At 34.6% G+C, this 24,834-nt stretch overlaps 3 protein-coding genes across 8 annotated transcripts; all 3 read right to left on the bottom strand.

The window, feature by feature from the left end:
• Positions 1–9,822: 9,822 nt before the first annotated feature.
• Positions 9,823–14,335, bottom strand: LOC107893250 (probable serine/threonine-protein kinase At1g54610). The gene is made up of 8 exons (XM_041085544.1): positions 14,170–14,335; positions 13,361–13,838; positions 12,827–13,111; positions 12,437–12,754; positions 11,969–12,196; positions 11,743–11,843; positions 10,938–11,052; positions 9,823–10,372 (listed from the first exon to the last, which is right to left on the bottom strand). The coding sequence occupies exons 2-8, from the start codon at positions 13,718–13,720 to the stop codon at positions 10,082–10,084; spliced, it is 1,698 nt and encodes a 565-aa protein (XP_040941478.1). The 5' UTR covers positions 13,721–13,838; positions 14,170–14,335; the 3' UTR covers positions 9,823–10,081.
• Positions 14,336–15,272: 937 nt separating this feature from the next.
• Positions 15,273–19,434, bottom strand: LOC107893247 (probable nucleolar protein 5-2). Of its 4 annotated transcripts, XM_016818185.2 has the most exons (10): positions 19,252–19,312; positions 19,069–19,158; positions 18,673–18,783; positions 18,458–18,499; positions 18,166–18,345; positions 17,910–18,074; positions 16,997–17,197; positions 16,313–16,810; positions 16,065–16,196; positions 15,273–15,977 (listed from the first exon to the last, which is right to left on the bottom strand). In XM_016818185.2, exons 3-10 carry the CDS (start codon positions 18,748–18,750, stop codon positions 15,585–15,587), a joined length of 1,689 nt encoding a protein of 562 aa, XP_016673674.2. In that variant the 5' UTR covers positions 18,751–18,783; positions 19,069–19,158; positions 19,252–19,312; the 3' UTR covers positions 15,273–15,584. The 4 variants fall into 4 exon arrangements, with proteins under 4 accessions (XP_016673674.2, XP_040941476.1, XP_040941475.1 ...); XM_041085542.1 differs by lacking the exon at positions 19,069–19,158 and having other exon boundaries at positions 18,673–18,775; positions 19,252–19,434; XM_041085541.1 differs by lacking the exon at positions 19,069–19,158 and having other exon boundaries at positions 19,252–19,390.
• A 755-nt stretch (positions 19,435–20,189) lies between these two features.
• On the bottom strand, positions 20,190–24,510 carry LOC107893246 (double-stranded RNA-binding protein 2). Of its 3 annotated transcripts, none has more exons than XM_016818184.2 (4): positions 24,185–24,510; positions 23,237–23,484; positions 22,221–22,440; positions 20,190–21,593 (listed from the first exon to the last, which is right to left on the bottom strand). In XM_016818184.2, the coding sequence occupies exons 2-4, from the start codon at positions 23,480–23,482 to the stop codon at positions 20,428–20,430; spliced, it is 1,632 nt and encodes a 543-aa protein (XP_016673673.1). In that variant the 5' UTR covers positions 23,483–23,484; positions 24,185–24,510; the 3' UTR covers positions 20,190–20,427. The 3 variants fall into 3 exon arrangements, with proteins under 3 accessions (XP_016673673.1, XP_016673672.1, XP_040941474.1); XM_016818183.2 differs by having other exon boundaries at positions 22,194–22,440; positions 24,185–24,503; XM_041085540.1 differs by lacking the exon at positions 24,185–24,510 and adding an exon at positions 23,687–24,132 and having other exon boundaries at positions 22,194–22,440.
• Between the last annotated feature and the right edge of the window lie 324 nt (positions 24,511–24,834).

The raw sequence follows: 24,834 nt of genomic DNA, 5'->3' as shown, positions 1-24,834 counted from the left end.
TGGTCACAAGTTCAAGCTTTTTAGATACACACAAATAATGCCTTATATATATACTATACATATGGTTAAGGTCATAATCATAGGGAAAAGCAAATGGTTTGTCAGTGTAATCAACGGAATTTTTTTCTCTATTTCCAAACAGCCGGTATCTTCAACCTTTCATTCTTATCTAAAGGTTAACATCGAGGTGGACACAATAGGGCTCTCCAGGCGGAGAGTGGATATTCTGACACAATAGATGTCGAACTTGGGTCGGCGCGGCAGCAATTGTAGTTATTAATAGGTTGTTTAATAACAACAACCATTGTCACCCCAAAAAGAGCATCACTTTTACTGCACTGCAATAGTTGTTGTCCGTCTAAAAGTCCTCCTACGCCCACGGCGGTGCCTACGTCCAAGGCAATATTTTTGGTTATCTGAAAGGTTTGAGCTCATGCCCGTATAATAGCCATCAACTAGCTCCCCTGTTACGGATCCATGACCACATATGACTATCCATTGAGACCTCTACATAGACTTCTACTCGTGACCATACAAAGAAAAATAACCTCGAAACCCGACTTTCACAATGTCACTCCCATAACCTATTTTTATCACCAAATTAGAGTTACGAAGTATTACCAGACGATTCAGAACAATCAATAACAAATAGCATCAAGTTACCTAATTAATTAACGAAATTTCATAAATAATTCAGATCGAGGTAGAACCTACACTTATGGGCCTTAAATTGAGCCTACAAAGCCTTTAAAATAGTTTAGGAATAATCAGGGACCAATTCGAGAAAAAATAGAAGATTTGGGGCAAAAGTGTAATTTTTAAAACAGGGGCCACACAGCCGTGTGTCCAAGCTGTGTGATAGAGCCCAGATCGTTTAGCTCAGACATATTTGTGGCTATCCCACGCTCCCGCATGGCTACTCCACATGCTCGTGTGCTTAGACTATGTAACTCACTGTGCTCGAGTTAAGGTCATACGACCATGTAACTCTGTGCCCGTATAGTTCAGGGTCACACGGCCGTGTAACTCTTTTTGCCCATGTGGATTGACCTGCACCATAACACATTAGAGGCATAAGCTCGTGTGGGTTACCCTGTGCGACACACGACCGTGTAGCAGCCCGTGCCACAGGCCGTGTGTGCCCAAAATTAACTTAAAACAAGCTCATTTTTCATCCAATTGCATAGGTACCTAAACCATCTTCTAGTACATGATTACAAGCCTTAAAACACATCCAAGAACAACCATATCATGCCAAAACAATCAAACAAAAATACTATGTAACACCCCGTACCCGAGACCGTTACCGGAGTCGGACACGAGAGGTTCACAGACTAAATTCGCTTACTATCGCAGTCCATTTTAAAAATTTCCAGGCAGTTGGCTAACTGCGTCACTGTCACCTTAAAAATCATATCTTGAGTTTCACAAATCGAAAATCAGTTTCGTAATTTTTCCCTGAAACTAAACTAATATGCCCATCTACATATTTTTTTCTAGAATTTTTGGTCGGGCCAATTAGTACAGTTTATTCGTTAAATTCTCCCCTGTTACAGGGTGCGACTACACTGACCTTCATGCATTACTATTTGGATATCTCCCTGCACAGAGTTTCAATACTGATGCCGTTTGTTTCTATAGAAACTAGACTCAGAGAGGAATCTATACATATATGGCATGACTCCTAATTATCTCTAGTTAATTTATAATGAATTTCCAAAGTTGGAACAGGGAATCCAGAAACCGTTCTGGCCCTGTCTCACGAGAACCTGAATATCTCTTAACATACTGTCCATATGATCGTTTCGTTACTTTCCTATGAAAATAGATTCATAAAGGTTCGCTTACATAATTTATTCACTATTTAATTCCATTCCTACTAGTTTTAGTGATTTTTCACATCCACATCACTGCTGCTGCCAGCATCTGTTTTTTTTTAAGGTAAACTTTACCTATTTCATGATCCTCCATGGATCAACTAGAGTTTGTCATACATATTCCAAAAGTGATCAAGAATAACCCTTCCCATGGCTAACCGTTACCAACATTTCCATATCTCTCGACGGACAACATACAAAACGATTATAATGCTATGATCAAAGTATATTTAAGCCATTTTCGCATGGCTATCCAAATTTACACAAAACCGAAGGGTACATGACCAACAACAAAAGGGTAGTCCTATACATGCCATTTCAAAGTTCAACCAAAATTGTACCAAAAGGGGGCTTTGATAGTGTGGGAGACTTCGACTTCCAAAAATCCCGAGTCCGATAGCTGACGAACCAAAATCTATAAAACAGAGATTCAAAGAACGGAGTAAGCATTTAATGCTTAGTAAGTTTTAAGTAGTGTCAACAGATAACAATCAAATTATAACATAGTTGTTCGTATTTTTTATTTCACTCTTCCTTCGGGCATACCATCCCTTTACCGAATATGCACATCTCATCATATACAATAGACAGATAAACTTTCACATAAAAGTGAGCTCATGTGACATAGATATATCGTATGATTTCACATAACCTCTCACACTGATCCGATGTCACATAATCATAGGAATAGTCTCATAGATTGCTCTCGTATGCATCACATAACTACCTTATGATTTAGTGCAAATCAAGCTCACATATAAACTTGGAGTACATACCTGTTTAACCTTTCGCATTGAATATATTTATAAGCAATTCTTATTACGAAGTTTTACCCGGACATAATCTCCACACGAAGTTATCGGGTCTTACCCGGACAAAATCCCCACACGTAGTCATCGGGTCTTTAGAGCTCGGATATAGTACGAGCACGAAGCTTACGGACATTAATCAGTGATAATATTCTCGCATAAAGCCTGCGGGGTTTTAACCCGGATATAGTACTGACACAAATTCCCTTCGGGACTTATCACATTTATACACTTTCACATCCATCACGTTGGCCACTCGGCCCTATCACATATATACACTTTCACATTCATCACATCGGCCATTAGGCCTTATCACATATATACACTTTCACATTCATCACATCGGCCATTAGGCCTTATCACATATATACACTTTCACATTTATCACATCGGCCATTAGGCCTTATCACATATATACGCTTTCACATTCATCACATCGGCCATTAGGCCTTATCACATATATATACACTTTCACATTCATCACATCGGCTATTAGGCCTTATCACATATATACACTTTCACATTTATCACATCGGCCATTAGGCCTTATCACATATATACACTTTCACATTCATCACATCGGCCATTAGGCCTTATCACATATATATACACTTTCACATTCATCACATCGGCTATTAGGCCTTATCACATATATACACTTTCACATTTATCACATCGGCCATTAGGCCTTATCACATATATACACTTTCACATTCATCACATCGGCCATTAGGCCTTATCACATATATATACACTTTCACATTCATCACATCGGCTATTAGACCTTATCACATATATACACTTTCACATTTATCACATCGGCCATTAGGCCTTATCACATATATACACTTTCACATTCATCACATCGGCCATTAGGCCTTATCACATATATACACTTTCACATTTATCACATCGGCCATTAGGCCTTATCACATAGAATCCTAAATCAAAATATAGATTTTCATGTATTCACATCACAATTATCCAAATATACTTCACATACCACATATACTTTCACGTATACACACTGTCTTGGCTGAATCTACATCTATCATTTTCCAATATCACAATTTAGAATTCACGTATGGGTTTAATCAATAGCTTATGAGCAACTAAAACAAGTTTATCAAGGTTTACAACACAATCACAAATTCAGCACAAGCTGTTTTTCCTGAGCAATAGTCACTAAATTATTTATAACTGAAGCTACAAAACTCCAAATCACTTTCCGTTAATTTTTCCTGAATATATACTCGTATATCTTCCATCCATAAAATTTCCAGAATTTTAGGTTTGGCCAATCAATACCAGATTTTTCTTAAAGTTTCCCCTGTTTCACTGTTTGACTAATCTGACCACTCTTCACTACGAATCAAATTTCTCATTTTACAGAATTCAAAATGTGTTGTATTTGATTTCATTTGAAACTATACTCATTAAGGAGTCTAAGCATATAAATTTTATCTTATAACCATTTTTGTACAATTTATAATGATTTTCTAAAAACAGAACAGAGGATTACAGTGTCATTCTGCGATGTCTCACACAACTTTAAGTATCTCATTATCGGAAACTCCTTTGCTTACACGGTTTCTTTTATAAGAAACTAGACTCATTAAGCTTTAATTTCATGTCTCATTCAGACTCTAATTCAAATCCATAAATTTATGGTGATTTTCTAAAGTCACGTTACTGCTGCTGTCCTAAGCAGACTATTTCAAATTTCCCTTAAATTCCCAAGCTCAAACACTTAAGAACTTACCATTTGAGCTTAGAACATATCATGGCCACATCATATCTTATTAAATCAACTCATCATGTCCTATTATAATTGAATTTACTCAACGTTTAAACACTTAAAACTTACCTCGGATGTTGTCGAACGATTTCGGCGGCTATTCGACCACTTTTTCCTTCCCTTTATCGGATTTAGTTCCCCTTTGCTCTTGAGCTTAATTCAAACAAATTTAACTCATTAAAGTCTCATTTTGCTAGCTTATGGCCGAATATACACATAACTTATGTACTTATTCATGTGGCCGAACATACATGTCTATGTTGGGGCCGATTGCATCACAACACCATACCATTTCAATTTTTGGTCATGGTTAAACAAAGAACTTAATGTCTCACTCAAAAATGCTAAAAAGAAGATTCAAGAATCATCAATCCACCATCACATGCACCATTACAAAGCTTCACTTTTAGCATGTAAATGATATCAACACCAATCCACCTTGGCCGAATATCATCTCCATGACATAGTAAAGATTTGAACCATGGGCTATTTAGAACTCAAGCTAACTACTAAAACATGCATGCATCTCATGGAACATCATCAAACATACCTTAGTCTATCAAACCACCATAGCCGATTTCCTCAAAGCTCTTTTTCCTTCTTTTTCTTTCTCCTATTCGGCCAAGAACAACATGAGAGCCTTTCTCTTCTTTTTTTTTTGTCATGCATGAGAATGATGAACACATTTTTTTCTCTTTGTTTTCTTCCTTCAATTTCTTATTAGTTTATTGCCCATGCTTCTTATTTTATTCTTCCATTAACACAACATGTTTCATGACATGTTTTGCCCATGCTTCTTATTTTATTTTTCCATTAACACAACATGTTTTGCCCATCATCCCTTGTCATGGCCGGCCACTAGTACTTAAATGGGGGGAAATTGACATGCAAGTCCACCCCTTTGATTACATGCACTATTAGGCCACTTGCATTTGCCTAGCACATTTCTAAATTTTCTCACATAAGTCCTATCAACTAAATTCACATGCAATTAACTAAATCGAAGCTTAAAACTTTCACACATTTATATTCACATATTTTAGGCAATAATTATCACATTCAAATAATTTGGTGACTTGGTCTAGCGGTCCCGAGACCGCTTTCCGACTAGGGTCACTTTAGGGGTGTCACATACTATCCAAAGTCATTAAAGTCTTCACATCTTAATTAACTAACAACTCATTACCTTGGCTTGACTTCGATGCTTCCACACTGGACTACATTTAGCACACATATAAGTTAATAAACTTACCATTTGATTCACATATCCATAACACTTATGCCTAGGTTAATACCTTACACGCATACTTCAAAAACTATAAAACACAACCAAAGCATAGACAATTCAAGTAATACCACACAAACCATTATACATAATTGCATTCAACTTTAACAAATATCATATGTCATATAAACCAAGATGTATACAAAATCTACCAAAAAAGATCCTCGGATAGTGTTATTCTTCGAGTTGATCTGATCTCCCGATCTCCACAAAACGCAATATACAAAGGAAAGACAAAGACACAAGTAAGCTTACATAAAGCTTAGTAAGTTTGTCAATTAAACGATAAAGCTTACTGAATTAAAATAATAATTCAAATAACAGGGTTACTAACAGAGTTCCTGTCAATTACAATTCACAACAGGTGAGCAATGCACAACAATAGAACAAATCAATTTCTCATATTTCAATAACATTCAACGATCAATAAAACATTACCAGATGAATGATATACAAATACGAGCACACGGTTAACCATCCAGAATACACCAGGTGTTCATATGAGCCAATCCAACTGATAATGCATCTCGGCACTAAGTGCCTAACCCGTAGGTTAACATCTGCCCTTGAAACACACTAGGAAACATTGTAATATAACATGATAGTCCGCAACAAATGTAGGACCTCAGTATATTCAGTGAACAGAGGATATATAGAAATCATCGTCACAGCTCATCAATCTCATACCACAAGCAAAATAACCTATTGGCATGCCAATCGTACTCTATCCTACGTTCATCAACTTAGAGTATTTCAATCAAAAATAAAAAAAGATTTTCAAGAAAATATATAAAAAAGATTTAAGAAAATTAGGCTAAGTTTGTTATTATACATATTTTTAGCTACCACGTCAACTTGTCGTTTGTGATTTTAACGAAAGTGACCAAAATGGCCGAACAATGTAATATAGGTGCTTAAATTGTAAACTTTTTATTTTGTGAACTTAAAATACAAATTTTTATAATTAAGTGACTATTTCTGTAGTTTTCCCTTATTTATATGAATTTGAAACAATGTTATTTTAAAAGAAAAATAAGGGGTAAAGTGCAAATTTACTAACATATTATAAATGAATATTGAAATTTGTCATTGTACTTTATTTTCTTTGATATTTACCACTATATTTTGAAAATATGAGTAAATTTTCCATTATACTTTATCTTTGCCAAACATTGAATTATACTTTATATTTGCCAAACATCAAATTGAATTTTATTACTGAACATTGAATTTCATTATAATTTTCCACCAACTTTATTTTTTTAATTAAATTTTAATACTCAATATTAATTTTGATTTAAAAAAAAATTAATAAGAAAATTTATTTCAAATATATTATTTTAATAATTAATAATAGTTTAATTTATAAATATTAAAAATAATAAATTAACTAATAAGTGTTAAAATTAACATGTTTTAGTCTCATTCTTAATGTGTTTTTGGGTGATTATTCGTTGTTAATTGTGAATTTTATACTCCTAATCCTTTAAATTCATATTTTAATGTTTAATAGAGCACTTGAGAGCAAAAGGAGCGAAAATCGAAAAATCGTAGCAAGCTATAGAAGCCACACGGGCGTGTGGTAGACCGTGTCAAATTTACAGGTTTTGACACGGAATTTTGAAAAATTGTGATTTTTAAGTTTTTTAAGCATTCTAAGATATATATATATAACAAAAATAAGAAGATAAAAGTGAGTAGTCATGAATATTTAAGAAAACAACTCGAAAAATATCATTGAAGCCGATTTTGAAGTAGATTTATGACCGGCTACGTGCGTGTGCATTAAAACAACTAATTTATGAAACAATTTTAAAGTCCGATTTTACTGCAAGCGTACAGCCAATTGTAATATTTATAGTGTTACAATGAAACACCGAAGTATTCTAAGGATCGAACCCAGAAGAGGATATCGCAATATCTCAGGCAGTATTAAACTTGGGGGTCTTCCTTGAGAGGTGGATATTGTGATATCAAATGAGGATGTCGCGATACCACTGAAAGGTCTCATTGGTCTTCTATACTGCCAGAGGTATCGCGATTCTAGGGGTTGGATATTACAATACCCTTGCCTTAGATGTCGTTCTCGCTCGTTTTTTACTACCGACACGTCCCTACATCACTCAAACACATGTTAGACTTCCCAATGGCACACTATCGGCCAATTTGAGTAAAAAAAAATACAAAAACGAGAGATTTTCACTTATTACCCAAAAAAAATAAAAATACGAAGATAACAAAAAACTAACCTAAAAACCCTATTTTGCTCGAGAAAAAGCTCTTTAAGTGTGTTGGAAAAACCTAATTTGCCATATCGATTTGTGGCAAATCAATTTTCGTCAAGATTGAAGATTTCCAGTTGATTTCTTATAAGGCTATCATGAGTTTCTTTATTTCCTTCGGTTATACTGTATCTTGGATGTTTTTATTTTCAAGCATAAACAAATTTTCTAAATAACTAGGGAGATGAACCCTATAATGGATTTTGTCGTTTGATTTTTATTTTACGTAATAAATAATTAGTTTCTTGTTCTTAATTATGTGTGCTTAATTATTGGTTTGATATTTCTAAATTATTGATCCATGTTTGATGTGTTTAAATCGGAAGTTGAATAAACCCTATTTATGAGTAGATCTTGCGTAATTGAGTGGAATTGCATGCAATCCTAGAAATAGATAGAGATAAATCTACCGAATTAGAGTCAAATCTAATAAAGGAATCCATATCATGAGTTAATGCGATAATAAAGGTTTTAATTAGAAAGAAATTTCAATTAATTAACCTAGAGTCAGCTGTTTTTATGCTCAAAAGAGATATTTGCATAATTTAGGGATTTCTATAGATCAAGATACTAAGTAAAGAAATTGCGTAATTGGATTGATGGTAACAAATGAAATCTACGTGAATTATTTCCTGGCTATGTTCTGTTTCTTAGTTGTTAATCGATTATTTCCCTAATTTATTCTTGGTTGTGTTCGTTAGTTAATTAATTTAGTTAATTTTAGTTTTTAATCAATTACTTGAATTATTCGGTTAAATAATAGAAAGATAGTAATTACTAGTACTTGTAGTCTTCGTGGGAACGATATCTTTGCTCACTGTAGCTATACTATTAATTGATAGGTGCACTTGCCTTAGTCAAATTTTTAATTAATTCCATGAACATCATTAACATAGAAATTCTATTTAATGAAATAAATATTTAAAAAATAAAAATTACATATAAAAAATAATTAGAATTCAATAACATTATATTTTTTTAAATAACCATTTTTATTACTTCTAATATTATATTAATTAGCTTATTATTGTTAAATATTAAAATAAAATAAAAACATTTTTATTAAATTTTATCTTCGAATAATGTGAAATTAAAATAAATAATAAAATTCAACCAAAACTGATTTTAGTGGCAAAAAAATAAAGGGACAAAATTCAATATAGCGTTTTAAGTATAATAATGAATTTACTTTTTGTTCATAAGTTCAATAACAAATATCAATGAAAATACTTAAAATTTAGTGACAAATTTACATATTAATCCAAAAAATACTTATTTCAACTTTTCAATTTTATTCCAACCAACTAATCTCTAATCTCGAGTCCCAACACTGCCGTCAGCTAAAGGTTATTATTATAAATATTAATAGAGAATTGAGGTAATGGTGATTAGCCTCTTAGCTGATCCACTATTAATATGATTAGCATAACCTATGATATTTATTTATATAAATTATAAAAACACGTACCATGCATGCCCAGTACTAATAAAAATGGATGTAACATCACTTGTGGGTAGTATTTTCTATTTAGTTCAAAATTTTTATTTAATTTAATTCAATTATTATTTGTTCTGATAAGTTCAAAGAAAATCACAAAGATTTATATTCGATCAGGTTGAACAATTTTTGTACCATGAAAGGTGCTGTCTGTCAACATAAATCTCAACAAAAAGTGAATTTTGAAGCATTTTTTAGTTTTTTTTCCCATGATGTTCTCTAGTCTCCATTAATCTAAATAGTGTACAGTTTAGAACACAACACTGTAAGAACTGAAGAAATAAAAATATGCATAACAACGGAAAACTTATCCTCAAAGTCAGCCACTTAGGATTGTAAAAAGAATAAAAAAGGTAAAAGAACAAAGGAAAATATAGAAAAATAAATAAATTGATTTCAAACCCTTGAATACATGCTTCTATAGCAGTAAGAGTTCTGGACACTGTCACCGAATGCAATATCAACCGGTTTTCGTAAATCTGAGAGTTTAAAGTGTGCTCTTCTTGCCTTTAGCCCAGTATCGCCACTTCATTCATTTTTGGGATCCTTTTGGAGGTTTAGATGGTTCATGCGAATCGACTGCAACATGCTTCTTTTGCCTCAGAGCACCATTACTGGCAGACTCGACCAGCGGACCAGACCAAGTTTGAATTGGTTCTTTCGAATATGTGAATGTAGTGCTGAAGGGGACATCAGGAGGAACACATGAAGGATCAATGTGTTGTGATGCTCCTAAAGGAAAGCCAAGTGCTCCATCTTGGTGTGGTGGGGGGAACTTTTCGCTTTTGCTCTTTGCGTTTGCATGGGTTATTAACCGCCTTCTCTGCTTACATTGAAAAACCGAAATTAGTTAAAAGTAATGGAAATGTTCAAACATGTACTTGACGTCAGTGTATTTGACTGCACTTTGGAGTGAGTCTTGAATATAAAATGGAAATGTTCAATATATAACCGAAATTAGTTAAAAGTAACGGAAATGTTCAAACATGTGCAATCTTTTTTTAAAAAACTTCTATGTATTTGAAGAGTTCTTGGAGAGTCATCTCTTCATACTCGTGTCTGGAATATATAACAGACACGGATATTTCAAGAAAAATGAAAGGTTGCAGCAATACTAATATGCCTTAATATTTGTATAGACTCTTGATCACAACTGAAATTGGACAATATATCTAACAAGGAAAGTTAAGACGAGATTTAGAACACCTTATCTTCGAACAAGTACTTATGCGCGTGCCTAACTTCTTGTTACTGATATAACAACTTGAAAGCTGAAACAAACAAGCTCCGGTTTCGAAATTCTATGCTCAATTACTTAGGGGAAGTAGGGAACAAATTCTAACAATAGAAGATAATGGTTGATGACAAAAGCAAATGGTCGCACTTACATCAAGATTAGACTGAAGCTCGGCATTGGCTTCTGGGGCAGGCACTGCCCTTGTACGATCACGTGTTCGTGTCTTCCTTGCACCGTCACCTGGGGCTTTACTAGCTGCTTTGAGTCTGCACATTAGACCAGAAAAAGAAAGGGTTCATACATATTTTCTTTAATCATAGTTGAAATATAAAGAGATACATGGATGTCAGTGCTTTCAAATATACAATAATTATAGCAAAATAGCTTAGATTGAAACTTTCGAAGTAAATAACTATAGCTAGAATACTAATTACCACAATGTCACGGTATAGTTAAACTCAAAATGGAACCAATGTCAAACATAGACTGAAGAATAGAATGATTCAAAACCATAGAACATTCTTTTTTATAGTAGAGCATCTATCTGACCAGTAAAAATCAAAGTTCTTTAGATCATAACAACCTTTATCATCTAACTCTAGGGAAGAATCATCCACATTTCGGAACAACGTAAATAAGATCCAGAAAACCCTGAATCTGTATACCTATGCATGCAAACAACATTAGTTTATTAACTGCTCCTATCTCTACATATACACACGTGTGCGTACACACATATATATATTCAGAACAAGGATGTATTTCCGTAAATGGCATATATGTTTGAGGGTCTGTATAATTCTTATATACATGCATACAGTAAAACTGAACAAACTATCGTTTTCGGTCATGGAAATCCATCAAATTGAAACAATTTCCAACCTCAATCAGTTAGCACAGTTTTGTAAAAGAGCCGGTGACTATAGTCAATAGAGAAAAAAGGTAAAAGAATTAACCTCCGTGCTTCATCATCTCGCCGTTTTGCATCCATCTCTTTACTGGGGGGATATTTTGGGAGGCTAGAAGGTTCACAAGCATAAGGCTCAGTCGTGAAGAACTGCAGAAGAAGAATAAAATGGTGGAAAAGACACTTTTCAGAATGGTATCTTCAAATTGATCTTTATATATAAAAATCAAAAGATGCCAAGAATCGAGACTGTTCATCAAAATCAAGGAACTTACTTCGCTTCTTAATGCAGCAGTCGCAGTTAGACGTTCCGCTGGATCAATTGCAAGTAGAGTGTCGATAACGGGCAGTGATGATGGTGGAAAATCTTTAAATGTCTCTTTTATGCGTCTTTTATATGGCTCCCGAGGCTTAAATAAGGTTGCATTTGGCAACTTCGACTTTTTCCAGTATTCATCTGACGGTGAACCACATAACTTGTATATTTTATGTAGTTGCTCTACCTAATTTTTCAAGAACAGAACTATAGTTAGTAGCAATGAAGTGCTAGTAAATCTACATAGAACATCACATTATTCAAATCTTCACCATGCAGTGACCGGCAAAGATCGAATATAAATGCATTTCGATATATGATGTTGTAATTTATTGGTCGCAAGATGTCAGCTCCAGTCTCTATGCAGTAACCATGGAACATAGCAATATGATAAACTGAATAAACAGCAAACAAAACAAAAACCTACCTCCGTTCGACCAGGCATAATGGGCTTCCCAGCCAAGAGCTCAGCTAAAATGCATCCTGCACTCCAAAGGTCCACACCAACACCATAATCCGTAGCGCCAAGAAGAAGCTCAGGGGCTCGATACCACAAAGTAACCACTCGACTAGTCATGGGATGCTTGCGATTTGGATCAAAGAACGTAGCCAATCCAAAATCAGCAATCTTAAGTACTCCTCCATCATCAATAAGAAGATTTGACCCCTTAATATCACGGTGAAGCACCCCACGGTTCTGACAATGCTCAAGGCCAGAGAGTAGTTGATGCATGTAACATTTAACCTACAATGTGACATACCTTTTAAACCACAGATTTTACTACAATTTTAAATCACGAAACAAGTTGAAGCAAACCTGTGGCTCTGTAAACTTCACTATAGGGCTTGCTGCAAGCCCCGCCAAATCATGCTCCATGTACTGAAACACCAAATACAAACTACACGACATCCTTGATGTAACTAAACCTTCTAATTTGACAACATTAGGATGATCCAATCTCCGCAATATGAGAATCTCTCTAGCCATGAATTTCACACTCTCAGGTTCAAGATTATCAAACCGAACCTTCTTTAGAGCAACGATTTTACCTGTTACCATATCTTTAGCTTTGTACACATTGCTATATGTTCCTGAACCAATCTACCATCAGTAGGGAAATGTAAGTATCTGATTCAAATGCACTAACTTCGAAAAACATCAATAAATGAAGAACAACACTGAAAACCAAGCTGCATCCTAAGCCAAAATTAAACAAAAAATGGAACTACAATGGAAGAAACAACCAATTATATCCGCTATAATTTCGAAACAAACTACAATTCTGGCATTATCATTCAATAATGATCAACATGAAAAGCAGAAATATTGAACAAGAACAAAGCAACCAACCTTATCAATCTTCTCAAATGTGTCGGCCCTTCGTGGAATCCAACCATTAAGCGCCTCGCCACAGGCATCGGACAGCCACGCAGGCCATCCGGCTGCCACTTGCTCTCCAAGCGAATGTTTCGGTAGGTTACTCGACTTGGGGTTTGGCTTTGCCCTTCTCCTTTCCCCCCTTTGTTTCCTTTCCCCATTAGCTTTTTCCTCCTTTTGGGTACCCTCATTTTCAACCTCTACAACACTAGCATCAACCTTTGGAATTGTGACATTTTCTACTTTCTTGTCTGATTCAAAGCTAGCATTTTTACTTTCCCTAGACTCTGAGACAATCCCTGAAGATACCTCTCTTCCCAACACACACCCCATTTCTTAAATCTAAACCTCATTTCCCAACATGTTCGAATCAGGGTTTTGCTCTAAATCAACAAATAATCAGTTTTCAACAAATCAAGCAACTTTAACAAGCATGTTCAAGCTGTTAAATCTGCAAAAATAAAATAAAAAAGTTGACTATTACATGAAATCAACAAAAACCCAACTTTAACTAGTAATCCGAACTCTAAGTTAAGCAAGAATTTAGCTTTTGGAAAAAAAAGAAAAAAGAAATTCGGGATGTATTAAAGAGGGAATTTGCAGAAGTCAACATCAGAAATGATCCAAAAGTAGAAAAAAGAAAGAAAGAAAGTTTTTAGAGAGAGAAAGAGCTTAGATTAAAAAAAAAAAGACAATAAAAACGAGCTTGGAAGTGTTGTAGTCCAGTTCAACTGCAATGTTTTGTAAGAGAGAAAGCATAATAAAATTGATACTTCACTTACTTTTGGTTGAATCTGAAAGAGAGAAGACAGAGATTTCCCATTTCTGCTTACAAGTGTTTTCTATATGGTAAAAGGACTTTGGACTCGCTCTTTGTTCTTTGTTGCTGTGGACTTTTGTCAATACCCTTACCATTGCTATCAAATTATAAATAAAAATGTCTCCTTTAATATTATGAGTCAAGTGAGACGATTTATATAAAATATTTGGAAAAAAAACACTTAATCAATAAATTGTTTTATTTTTATATAATATATTTTAAAAAAAGTAGGCAAACTATTTTTAAAAAAAATAAATATTATTTCAGAAACCACTGAAATAAAAAATTAAAATAATTTATTTTTTAAAATGATATATTTAATATTTTTATTTTTATTTAAAACTATCTCAAATAATATAAAAACTAAATAATTTCCAATTTATCATTAACACCCTCAATTAAAAACTACACTCCTTTTTGAGAAAACTGTTATTTTATTTTAAATATTTTTTTTTAGGTATTTGTCTTTGTCCGTGCAATGAATGTGACATATTATATAACCTAAGATATTATTTCAATTACTGTGAAAGTGGCAATATTTATATCTTAAGCAATAACTTTCTTCAAAAAAGAAAATTTATTTTAAGCAATAACTATGAACTAGACTTATTCTTTTAAGGCAAGTCCTAAACTTTATATCGATATTAATTTTATTTTCCTATTAGAAAAAGTCATTAAGGACTAGACCTGTAATTTAAGTGGATTGAATTGATTTTATATTTGATTAATTTGGATCAAATTATTCTAGATTTAAATTAATTTTTATACAATTCATTTGTCGTCAATTTTCAGAGTACCTTTCATATTCAACTCAACTCAGTAAATAAGAGTCAGTGGATTGTGTACGTAAAGATTTTCTTCACCACTAATTATTCAATTATTTACCCTTAACTTCATTTTTTTAAACTCAATGAGTAGACATATTCCCCATATTTTAGCTGATTTTTTTCGCAGCAAATGTGCTTACTGTTTCCAGCGGCTGTCAAAAACCTGACACCTTGTGTATCAGCAATGAAATATGCAGCATGCAGTTTTTGTCTAAACAACACATTCTGCCCAAGGATCTTGAAAGGAATTGAACATTCTGAAATTTGTACTCCAAACATCACAAGTGTCTTTTACAGTACACAAGAAAAAAAAGTGGTAAGCTAAACATCTCATTCCTTCAAGAGTAACCAATGGAGGCTCTTGGTTACCATTTCCATATCATTGCAAGAAGATATTAAACTCAAATTAAAAGGATAACAAAAAATTGTTTTGATATTCCCAGATGATTAACCCAACAAAATACCACATTTTACAAGCATAAGTTCTATTCTATTTTCTTACCCAAAATTTGTCTGGTAGTCAATCACCACGTAAGGCCTTTGATTTTTCTCAATCTTCAGTCTTCTTCTTCTTCTTCTTTTTCTCTTTCTTGGTCTGCACTTCAGATTCTTTATCTTCTTGTTCTTCGTGCTTTCTCTTTTTCTTTTTCTTCTCTCCTACTTCAGCATTCTCTACATCCTTGGTCTGATGTTTCTTCTTTTCCTTCTCCGTAGGTTCTTCGCATTCAGGTTCATTTTCATTAGTTGGCAAACCTGCTTCCTTATCAGCTTTCTTCTTTTTCTTCTTCTCTTTCTTAGCTTCAATTGCAGGTACCTCAGCTGCTTTCTCCATCTGTGGAGGTTCGGCCTCAACCTTCTTCTTCTTCGGGACTGTGTCTTGTTCATTAAGTGCAGCGGTGTTTGTTATTTGACTGAGAACAGAATCTGCTGCAGGATTGTATGTCTGTACACGAGAAAAGTGTCATTAACCACCTAAAGGAGGAGAAAAAAACACAACCTAAAAAAGAAATGATAAATCAGTTACACGGACCTTAGCAGGAGTAATCAACCCAGCTCCCTTCTTCCGATCCTTGTCATAGACTTCTATCTTAGGCTTGCCTTTAGCCGACCCGGCAGAACGTCCCAGTTCTTTGCCTTCAAGAGCCCTTAATCTTGCTTCAAGCTACAAAAATATAATATGCAAAGAATACCTTACATTCCGCTTTTTTTTTTTCAGGAAGAGTGTGCAGGTGCAGGAAGAAAGAAAAAAAAAGTTACCAAAGCAAGTATGTAATTTACCTTGGCTCGGTTCTCAAGTCCCATCGAGTTATCTTGGTCGTCTCCAAGAGCATCACAACGAATTGCCAATGCAGCCTTTGCAGCAAGTGACCTGGAAATCTTCCCCTTGTGTTTTGGAGCTGCCTGACCAACCAAGGATGCATGGTAGATGAGTCCGTATTTGGGAGTCGAATGCTTTGTCTTGAGAGCTCTGAAGAGAGCCTTCTCCGCACCTAGAATCTGAACAGTACTACCAGGCTGTTTGGCAAGATTTATTAAGCTGCCACCATGAGCAATGAGACGAGCACCAACAAGTTCACCGACAAGAGCAGTCAAGTTTGGTGCAACAGTGTTCATCCTGCTCTTTAAATAATCATATAGCTGAGCTCGGTATTCAGAAAGATTGAGAACCTGATCACATAAATCTTTGATATTTGTCAGATCAAGGTCACTAATTTCAGTCCCCATGGATATGACTGCTGCCTCCTTTAATTCTGTCTCAAACTCTTCTGGTAATACCTGTGAAAATTTAAGCAAACAAACTCTTTAAAAATAAGGAAAACATTCCTTCAAGCACTTTATGTCAAAACCCATGAGTTAAAAAATTGATAGTTGGCAAACTGATAAGCTTTGTACTACCATAATAGAACACTTGATACACAAGTTGGGGTATTATTTTTCTGATTAGTGAATCGGAATTCATACCTCTGAGAAGTCGAGCTTAGCAGCATTAGCACGGTCACCCATTAGTTTTACTGCCTTGGCATACATGATATTGTCTTGTATGATCTTAGTAAGCTCTGGAAAATGCCAACCATACCATTCACGAACCCTCATTGCATATGTGTTGAGCTCTTTATCAAGGTCATCAAGCAAACCAATGGCTTGAACAATCATTGTATCAACCTACAACAAATACAGTTATATTATACCATCACCAAAGCTCTAGAAATCATGTGACTTAACATCCAGGAATTTCTTTAAAACAGGACAACTTTTCAATAGCATACAAGATCCACCTTATATCAGCACAGCACTACGCACAACAACGCTTCTCCTAGATAACTTCAACCCCAAGTAAGCACTTTTTTCCTATCTTACTGACTTCATTTTCATGACGTACGAATGCCTGACACATACTTGGATGTGACAATGGGCATATGACTCTCCAAAGACCCTCCACATACATGAAAATTGTGGAAAATTTTGAACATACCCAAAGACACATACACCCCAGTTTCAGTGACCTAGCTTTGGGCAAATGAAACTACAAATATGAAGAGCAATTCATTTTTTAAAGAGCATTCACAATCAGCATCTTACTCTTAACACCATATTTATTACAAACCAAAGGATTAGCTTTAATATGTGCAACTAATTTTACAATATTTATTGCTTTTACCTGTGGTCAACAGGATCATTGTTGTCAAATCGAACAACTACAAACATCTAATGCTTACGCTGAAAACTAACAATTCATCTTACTAAAGTTACTAAAATCGTAAACCCACTTATTTATATATTCCTGCAATCAGACATTTTCCCTGCAAAACTCTCCTCATTCAAACGAGATAATGCTCAATCAAGTTCAAAAGAAATTGTTATAATTTATAAGTACCTTATCAGCACTGAACTTTAGCTTGTATCTAGAAAGGCTATGTGAAAGACCCAAACTCATCGGAGCTAAATCTTGAGCACCTAGACCAGATATGAGTTCTGTCAACTGAGTTCTCACACCTCTCAGCAACTCCATAACAGCATTATTGTGAACACAATCAATTTTCTGCAAAAAAGTAATTACTTCTACTTAAATAAGATTTCTGGAACAGAATAACATCACCATAGAATCTGCAATATGAAGAGTATTAACAGACCAGTTTTTCCTTAATTGCATTTCCAAGCTTTGAATCAGCCACTCCAAGTGTTTCACCATCACAATGCGCACGCAAAAACTTGCGCAGGCCTTTACTGGGTGCACTTTCAAGTAGTTTGGTTGCAGCTTCCAAAGCTTCTGCAGTGTTTTCAAACTTGGAAAAGGCTTTCAACGACACAACCTAATTATATTATAAATGAAAATGGATCAGCTCCATAGTCAAATGTAGACCCAAAAGGCATGATACTAAATGAAGGAGAACAAATGCAATCAAAATCCAAGAGGGTGATAACCTTTCTGGCAGAGTCAGGAGCCAAGAATTCCTTTGACAAGTCCTACAACAACAAAAACACAAACTTCAAAATCAAGACTTCGAACATTTAAATCCTACAAACTAAAACATAAAGCGATTGATTTCATTCAATCAATGCACTTTTTCCAAAGTTAATAACTAGATTAAAAATGCAACTTCCTATTAATTCTTACAAGATATGAATGAGAAAATTACCTCAACTTTATTCAACTTCCCTTCATCTAAGACTTTGAAAAGGGCAAATCCTGCCGGAGTCTCGAACAACACAAGCATGTCTCAACCCTCAAGAAAAACAGACCTAAAACACTATCACCATAAAATTACTATCAACGACATAATCAAACTTCAAACCAAATAATCATAATAATAAAGGCCCGAACATGAAGAAAAACCACTCCTTTCCTAATGCCCCATTCATAAAATTACCTCTTCAATTCATAACCATAAAAAAAAACAGTTAAAATTCAACATTTAGGAGTTTTTAAAATGAATCCATTATATATACATATATATAGCCACTTATTTTTAAATCCCCAGTTCATAAAATTACATCTTCAGTTCATAGCATAAATAAGAAGGCTAAAAGACAACCATTTGTGCGTTTTTCACAGGAGGCCATTAGCGTTAAAGTTAAAGTTACAGTAAACAAAACCAAGAATCCAACTTAGCACCCACGAAAACCTAGCAAAAGCAAAAATCAAAGAAACATGCTGATGAAGAGAGAGGAAAAATGCAAAGTCGTTAAAGGAAAAAGAAACCCTAATTTCCTTTTACCTAAGTTCTGTTTCGGTCTGCTGAGTTGCCGAGAATGGAGAAACGAAGAGAGACAGCGAAGAAGTGGGTTTAGGGTTTTTAAGTCAGCGCTTATATTGACGTATTGTTCATAAGGGCACTTTGGTAATTATGTCAGTGCTTTGCAGCAGAGTCATTTAAAAAAAAATTAACCTTTTTTTTTCTTTTTCAGTTTGCGATGTATCAGTTGAGATGTTTGGCTTTTTTTATCCATATATACGAGTTTGAGTAAAGAATTTGCAAAATAGATTAGTTGGAGATATTATTGAATATTTAAGAGATAATAGTTAGAACAATATAACAATGTTCAAGGAAAGACTCACTCTACTAGAATTGCTATGAAGGTGTATATATAAAATTTTTAGTTTTTCTCATCTTTGCCTTGTTTCATTATCTCAATTCTCAACCAAAAGTTTCTCTCATTTCAATAGGAGCCTTATTCCATATCTCGGGCTTCCACTATCTCAACTTTACCTCAAAAGCCTCCGCATGCATGCATGAGTTTTATTGCTCTATTTCTCAACCTCTTAACATTCACGTGTAAAGCCTAATTATTATACATAGAATGTATTGTGCATATTGGAGTCAGCACCTCCAAAAGCCATCTTCCATACAAGTTAAAATAGAAGTTAGCTCATGCTTCCCTCATTTTAATCGAAATTTTATTCCATCATCTCGAACTTCCATTATCTCAACTTTGCCTCGAAAGCCTCTCACGCATGCACGAGCTTTATTTCTCTATTTCTCAACCTCTTAACCTTCAAAGCCTAATTGTTGTGCACTGTGCGTATTGACCTCCAAAAGCCATCTTCCATACAAGTTAAATGGAAGTCGGCTGAGTTTAAAATCAGGCCCCAAAATTCCAACTTGATTAGTTTACTAAATAACTGAGCAACCCAACTACTTATGCAAATCTCATATACACAGGTAAAGAAAGGCTGAGATGTTATCTATTTAAAAGATTTTAATATTTTTACAGTATTTTTTAATAGCAAAACAAGGAACCTAAGCAAGTGAAAGCATAAATTTCTAAAATATGAATTTCAGTTTTATACAGGTATTTATCTATGCATTGCTATATTCCGGATTTAAATTAACGTCTTATTACATTTATCACGATTGCAAATACAATTAATATTATTATAATTAATTTAAAAGTCAAAAGCAGTTACTAAATTCTGAAGCTGCTGTTGATAGATCCTCAGCTACTGTATCTTTTTTCTCTTTGTTGGGCAATAGTCTCTCCTTGTTGAAATTTGGTGTTTTTCTTGATGGTGGAGCTGAACAGACCGGTACAACGGACCGTATTCTAACAGGTGGTGCAATGGAGCTGTGATGCATACTGCCAAGGTTTGTTCTCTCGAAGCTCGGCCTGGTTGAAAATGGCGGAGCTCCAATTCTCATTCTTGGCAGGACAGGAACCTGAGTTGTTGGCTCTTGCATGTTCGGTCTCATGGAAGAATTCGGGCTTACAGTTTGGATCGTAGGAGAAGCCACTGCATAGGATGGTGCTGGTCTAGAATTTCCGTAATAACTTCTCCTCGGAGGATACTGTGATCGAAGATGAGAAGACTCAAAGGCATGTGGATTTTGTAACCGGTTGTTAACAGGCCGAGAACCAGCATCCGATTTCCTATGACCAGTATCACTTTTGCTTTCCAACTCGGTGTTCTTCTGTTTGTGGTCTTCCTGTTTTGATTCACCAATACCTGTTTCAGCATTAGTTTGACCCGGAACAAGCCGATCGTTAACTACGTGTGGAGGAGGGCTTTTGGGTGATTCTTCTTTTATCTCTTCATGAATCTCTTGAATGGTCACTGTAGATTTACCCATGGTTGGTTGAGAAGCTGAATGATTAGAGATGTAAAGAGAAGGGTGTGTTGTAGAAATGGCAATCCTCGGAGACATAAATCTTGGTTCTTGGCCTCTAACTTGAAGATGACGATCCAGGTCTAAAATAGGAAGAAACTGAGGAGCAGGAGGAGGAACAGGAGAAACCGGAAACGAAAACAGATGGCTTTGCAACTGCAATAGTTGTTCTTGCTGCCATATTTGGTATATGGGCATGGTCATTTCAAGGGGAAAGCTAGGGTAAGGCCAACTTTCACCATGTGCAGAATATAAGCTTTGATTTGGTGGGGTTAGGTCTCGACATACAGGGACTGATCTGTGCTTTTCATATTGATAATCGTATTGCATAGACGGTCTCACTTCAGATGGTCGTAACGATGAAAGGAAACGAGCAATGACAACTTGCTCTTGTTCTTGTTTTCCTTTAAACTCCAATGAAGGTGATGAAGATGAAGATGAACCATCCTGAGACACTGCAGGCACCAGACTATATTAGAATATTTAAGTGAAAAACATGCATATAGGAACATCAGAAGGAATATTCAAGTGATTAGCAAAAGCTTCAAGTGGTAGAAAGTGAGTACCAAAGTTTTCAAAGGATAACTAATAGTAAAATGATTTTAAGCTTCTATTGAAATATTTTTGTAGCAAATGAATATAAAGAAACACATATCTAAATAAATGCGAGGGTATAGTGCAGTATCTGGTACAGGTATGTATATAAGACAGATATGTTTAACTTTTTCTAAGTTTTTCCATGTATTTGGAATATTTGTGGAGTGTCATATGACATACATATATCCCGGTATGCATCAAACACAGTGACTTCGAGCAAAATGAAGACTCGGAGAATCAAAATACTAAACCTGGAAAAGACCCAACCTTAGATAGGAATAAACCATGTACTTGGAATATTCATGGAGTGTAATATGACATACATATATCCCAGTATGCCTCGGACATGGTGACTTTGAGAAAAATGAAGAGTCGGAACAACAATACTAAACCCGAAAAAGGCCCAACCTTAGAGAGGAATAAACAATGCACTTGTTTAATTCTAAATGAAGTGGAACCTTTAATACGGAAGACAGGAATCATACACTTTCTCAGGGCTGACCATGCAGCCATTGCTGCATTCTTCTGAGCTTGTTTCTTAGTCCGAGCGGGATCCCCTGTAAAGCTAAACCCAGCAAGGTCAACCATGCATGAAAAACTAGGAATATGGCCTGGTCCAGATCGAACAGTGGTGTAGACAGGAAGATTTAAGCCTGCTCTATGAGCAGTCTCTTGAAGCAAGTTCTTATAAACACCGGTTTCATCCTGCACAATAGACACAAAATCAAAATATTTTTTATTTAATTTTATTTTACTTCACTAGAGCAAGCTGAAGGAGCAAACAGCAATACAAAGACACAAATTCAGTTGGCTGCAGAGTTGAGCTCAAAGAGAGAAGGAAAACACTTGACATCCACTGTTTTTCTAGCATCTCCATCGCTTATATAGAACTATAATCTTCACACAGGTCACTCAACAGTTTTAAGTGAGTCGCCAGAAAGGAAATATCAAACCCATAAAACATCGTATTAAAAGGAAAATTTAAATGTGATGACTATACTGTGCAAGCATGCTGATATTTGATCTAAAAGAGGTTACAAACAATAGAGACTACCAAGACATTATGTTCAAGGATACAACAGATGATTACCTCGACTTCTAATTAAAACCCTATATAATGTCATTTTCTGATGTTAAAAACATGATAAGTTACTAATAGAGATAAAAATGCCAAAGCACACAAAGTGTTCTTGAGTCGCAATTCACAATCAACCTGAGAAAGCTTTAGGAGAGTATGTTTGGTAGATAAGGTCAATCAATCTCAGTCAAAGATGAATCAATTTGAAGAGTTCGATTCAAGAAGAATACTGGTATGGATAGAAAAAAATCATCCAGTGTGAGGAACTAACAGTTGTCATTTTGTCTTTGATGATCATAGTGGCGTTCAATGACTAGGAAAGAGTGGGACAATAAAATGATTAGATATTGAAAATTTCTGTCGGAAAACCGTGTTCAAGTAACTAGAACCGGAATGTAGATAAAAGTTTGGTTCAATGCTTACCAAAACTCTTGCAGCTAATGCTCTGGAAGGGCCTCTGTTGGCAAGTGTATTTAGAGCTATTTCTGCGGCAGCGTGTTCCGCTTGTCTCAAAGTAGAGCAAAACATGGGGCTTTCAAAGGTCTCTCCATTAAAGTTTACAGTAGCTTTAAACCGAGGAGCGTGATCAGGGCCTTCCCGGATGCACGAATAAGATGGTAGATTAAAGCAACTTCTTTGAGCCAACTCTTGCAATTGGTTCTTGAACATACCTACACATAAAAGTATTTATTTACAGAAATGAACTCCATAAAATCATTCGGAAATTTGTAACCTAAATTGAATGAAAAATCAATTACTTTTCTATTAAACATTTAGAAACAAAAAAAAAATACAGTAGTAAGATAAGGAAACTAAGACTCTTGTTATCAAAGTAATGCAAGATTTCATCAAGTTGTCAAATGTTTCTCTAACCTTAAAAAATAATGAAAAATCCAGCATAAATTAATAAAACCCAACAGACGAAATTCTAAATTGATCAATCTCACAGTAGAATTCAAATAGAAAGATCATAAGAACCCTAAAATCTACATAGGCAGCTAAAAACAGTTCAAAGAAGTAGTGCTCCAGAAACAACAAACTGGAAAACACCTGACATTCTCTTTCCTTTTCCTACACTTTCTAACCAACCAAACAGACACCAAGTTCTCAATAAATTCCGCCAGAAAACGTGAATTTGATGGGCAAGGATGTCTCTTTTCTCATTCATCAAAATCCCTTGCAATCTATCACAAAAACCAATAAAAGAGGCACCTTGACCCAATGATCCAAATACCCAAATTCGTAAATAAAAACATTATAACAATTCAAAGTAAATGAAAAGCAATTTTAAATATAATTTGATCTGAGTATAGTCCAAAACCTAAAATATGAAAAATAAAAAAATAAAAACGAAATAAAAGGGCAACTAACCTTCTGAATAAGTAGACTTTCCGGGTATTTCTTTCTTGTTGATGCTTGAAAAATTCTCGGGAAAATGATAGAAAAAAAGAAAATCAGGGTTTATTGAGAAAGTAACGCTTCTAGTACAGTAAGCAGCATTCTCTTCGCACACTAATCAAAAAATTTCAGAGCGTTATGATAAAAAAATATATATTTAAAATGCAAATTTTACAATGAAAGGAAAGGAGCAAATTTGGTTGGGTTTCGAATTGACGTGGATCAACAGTTAAATTCGGTTCGATTTCGTGGTAGGTTATTTTTGTATTTATATTATTTCCTACTTGATAATTGAAATCATAATTTTTTAAAAGAAACACATGGAGGCTTTAATTATAAACTGTTGCTTGAGTGGGATTTTAGGGGGAAAATAGTTTGCTAATTTTATATTATATAAAAAATAGAAATGTAATATCATCATGTATTTTCTGGTTTCCTTCTTTTAGATGTAGATACTCTAGTTGGTAAATATTTTTAAGCGGTTAAAAAGGTATTAGGGCTGGTTTCAATGGTTAATAGGGTATTAATTTAGCTAAAAATTATGAATTATTATTTCGTAATTATAACGAATTATATTATTTAATGTTTTTTTTTTATTTTTTTATTTTAACAAAAATTTAAAA

Source organism: Gossypium hirsutum, chromosome A13, assembly GCF_007990345.1.
Source record: "Gossypium hirsutum isolate 1008001.06 chromosome A13, Gossypium_hirsutum_v2.1, whole genome shotgun sequence".
NCBI lineage: Eukaryota > Viridiplantae > Streptophyta > Magnoliopsida > Malvales > Malvaceae > Gossypium > Gossypium hirsutum.
The sequence above is the reverse complement of the archived record's forward strand: the minus strand, read 5'-3'. Positions and strand labels throughout refer to the sequence as shown.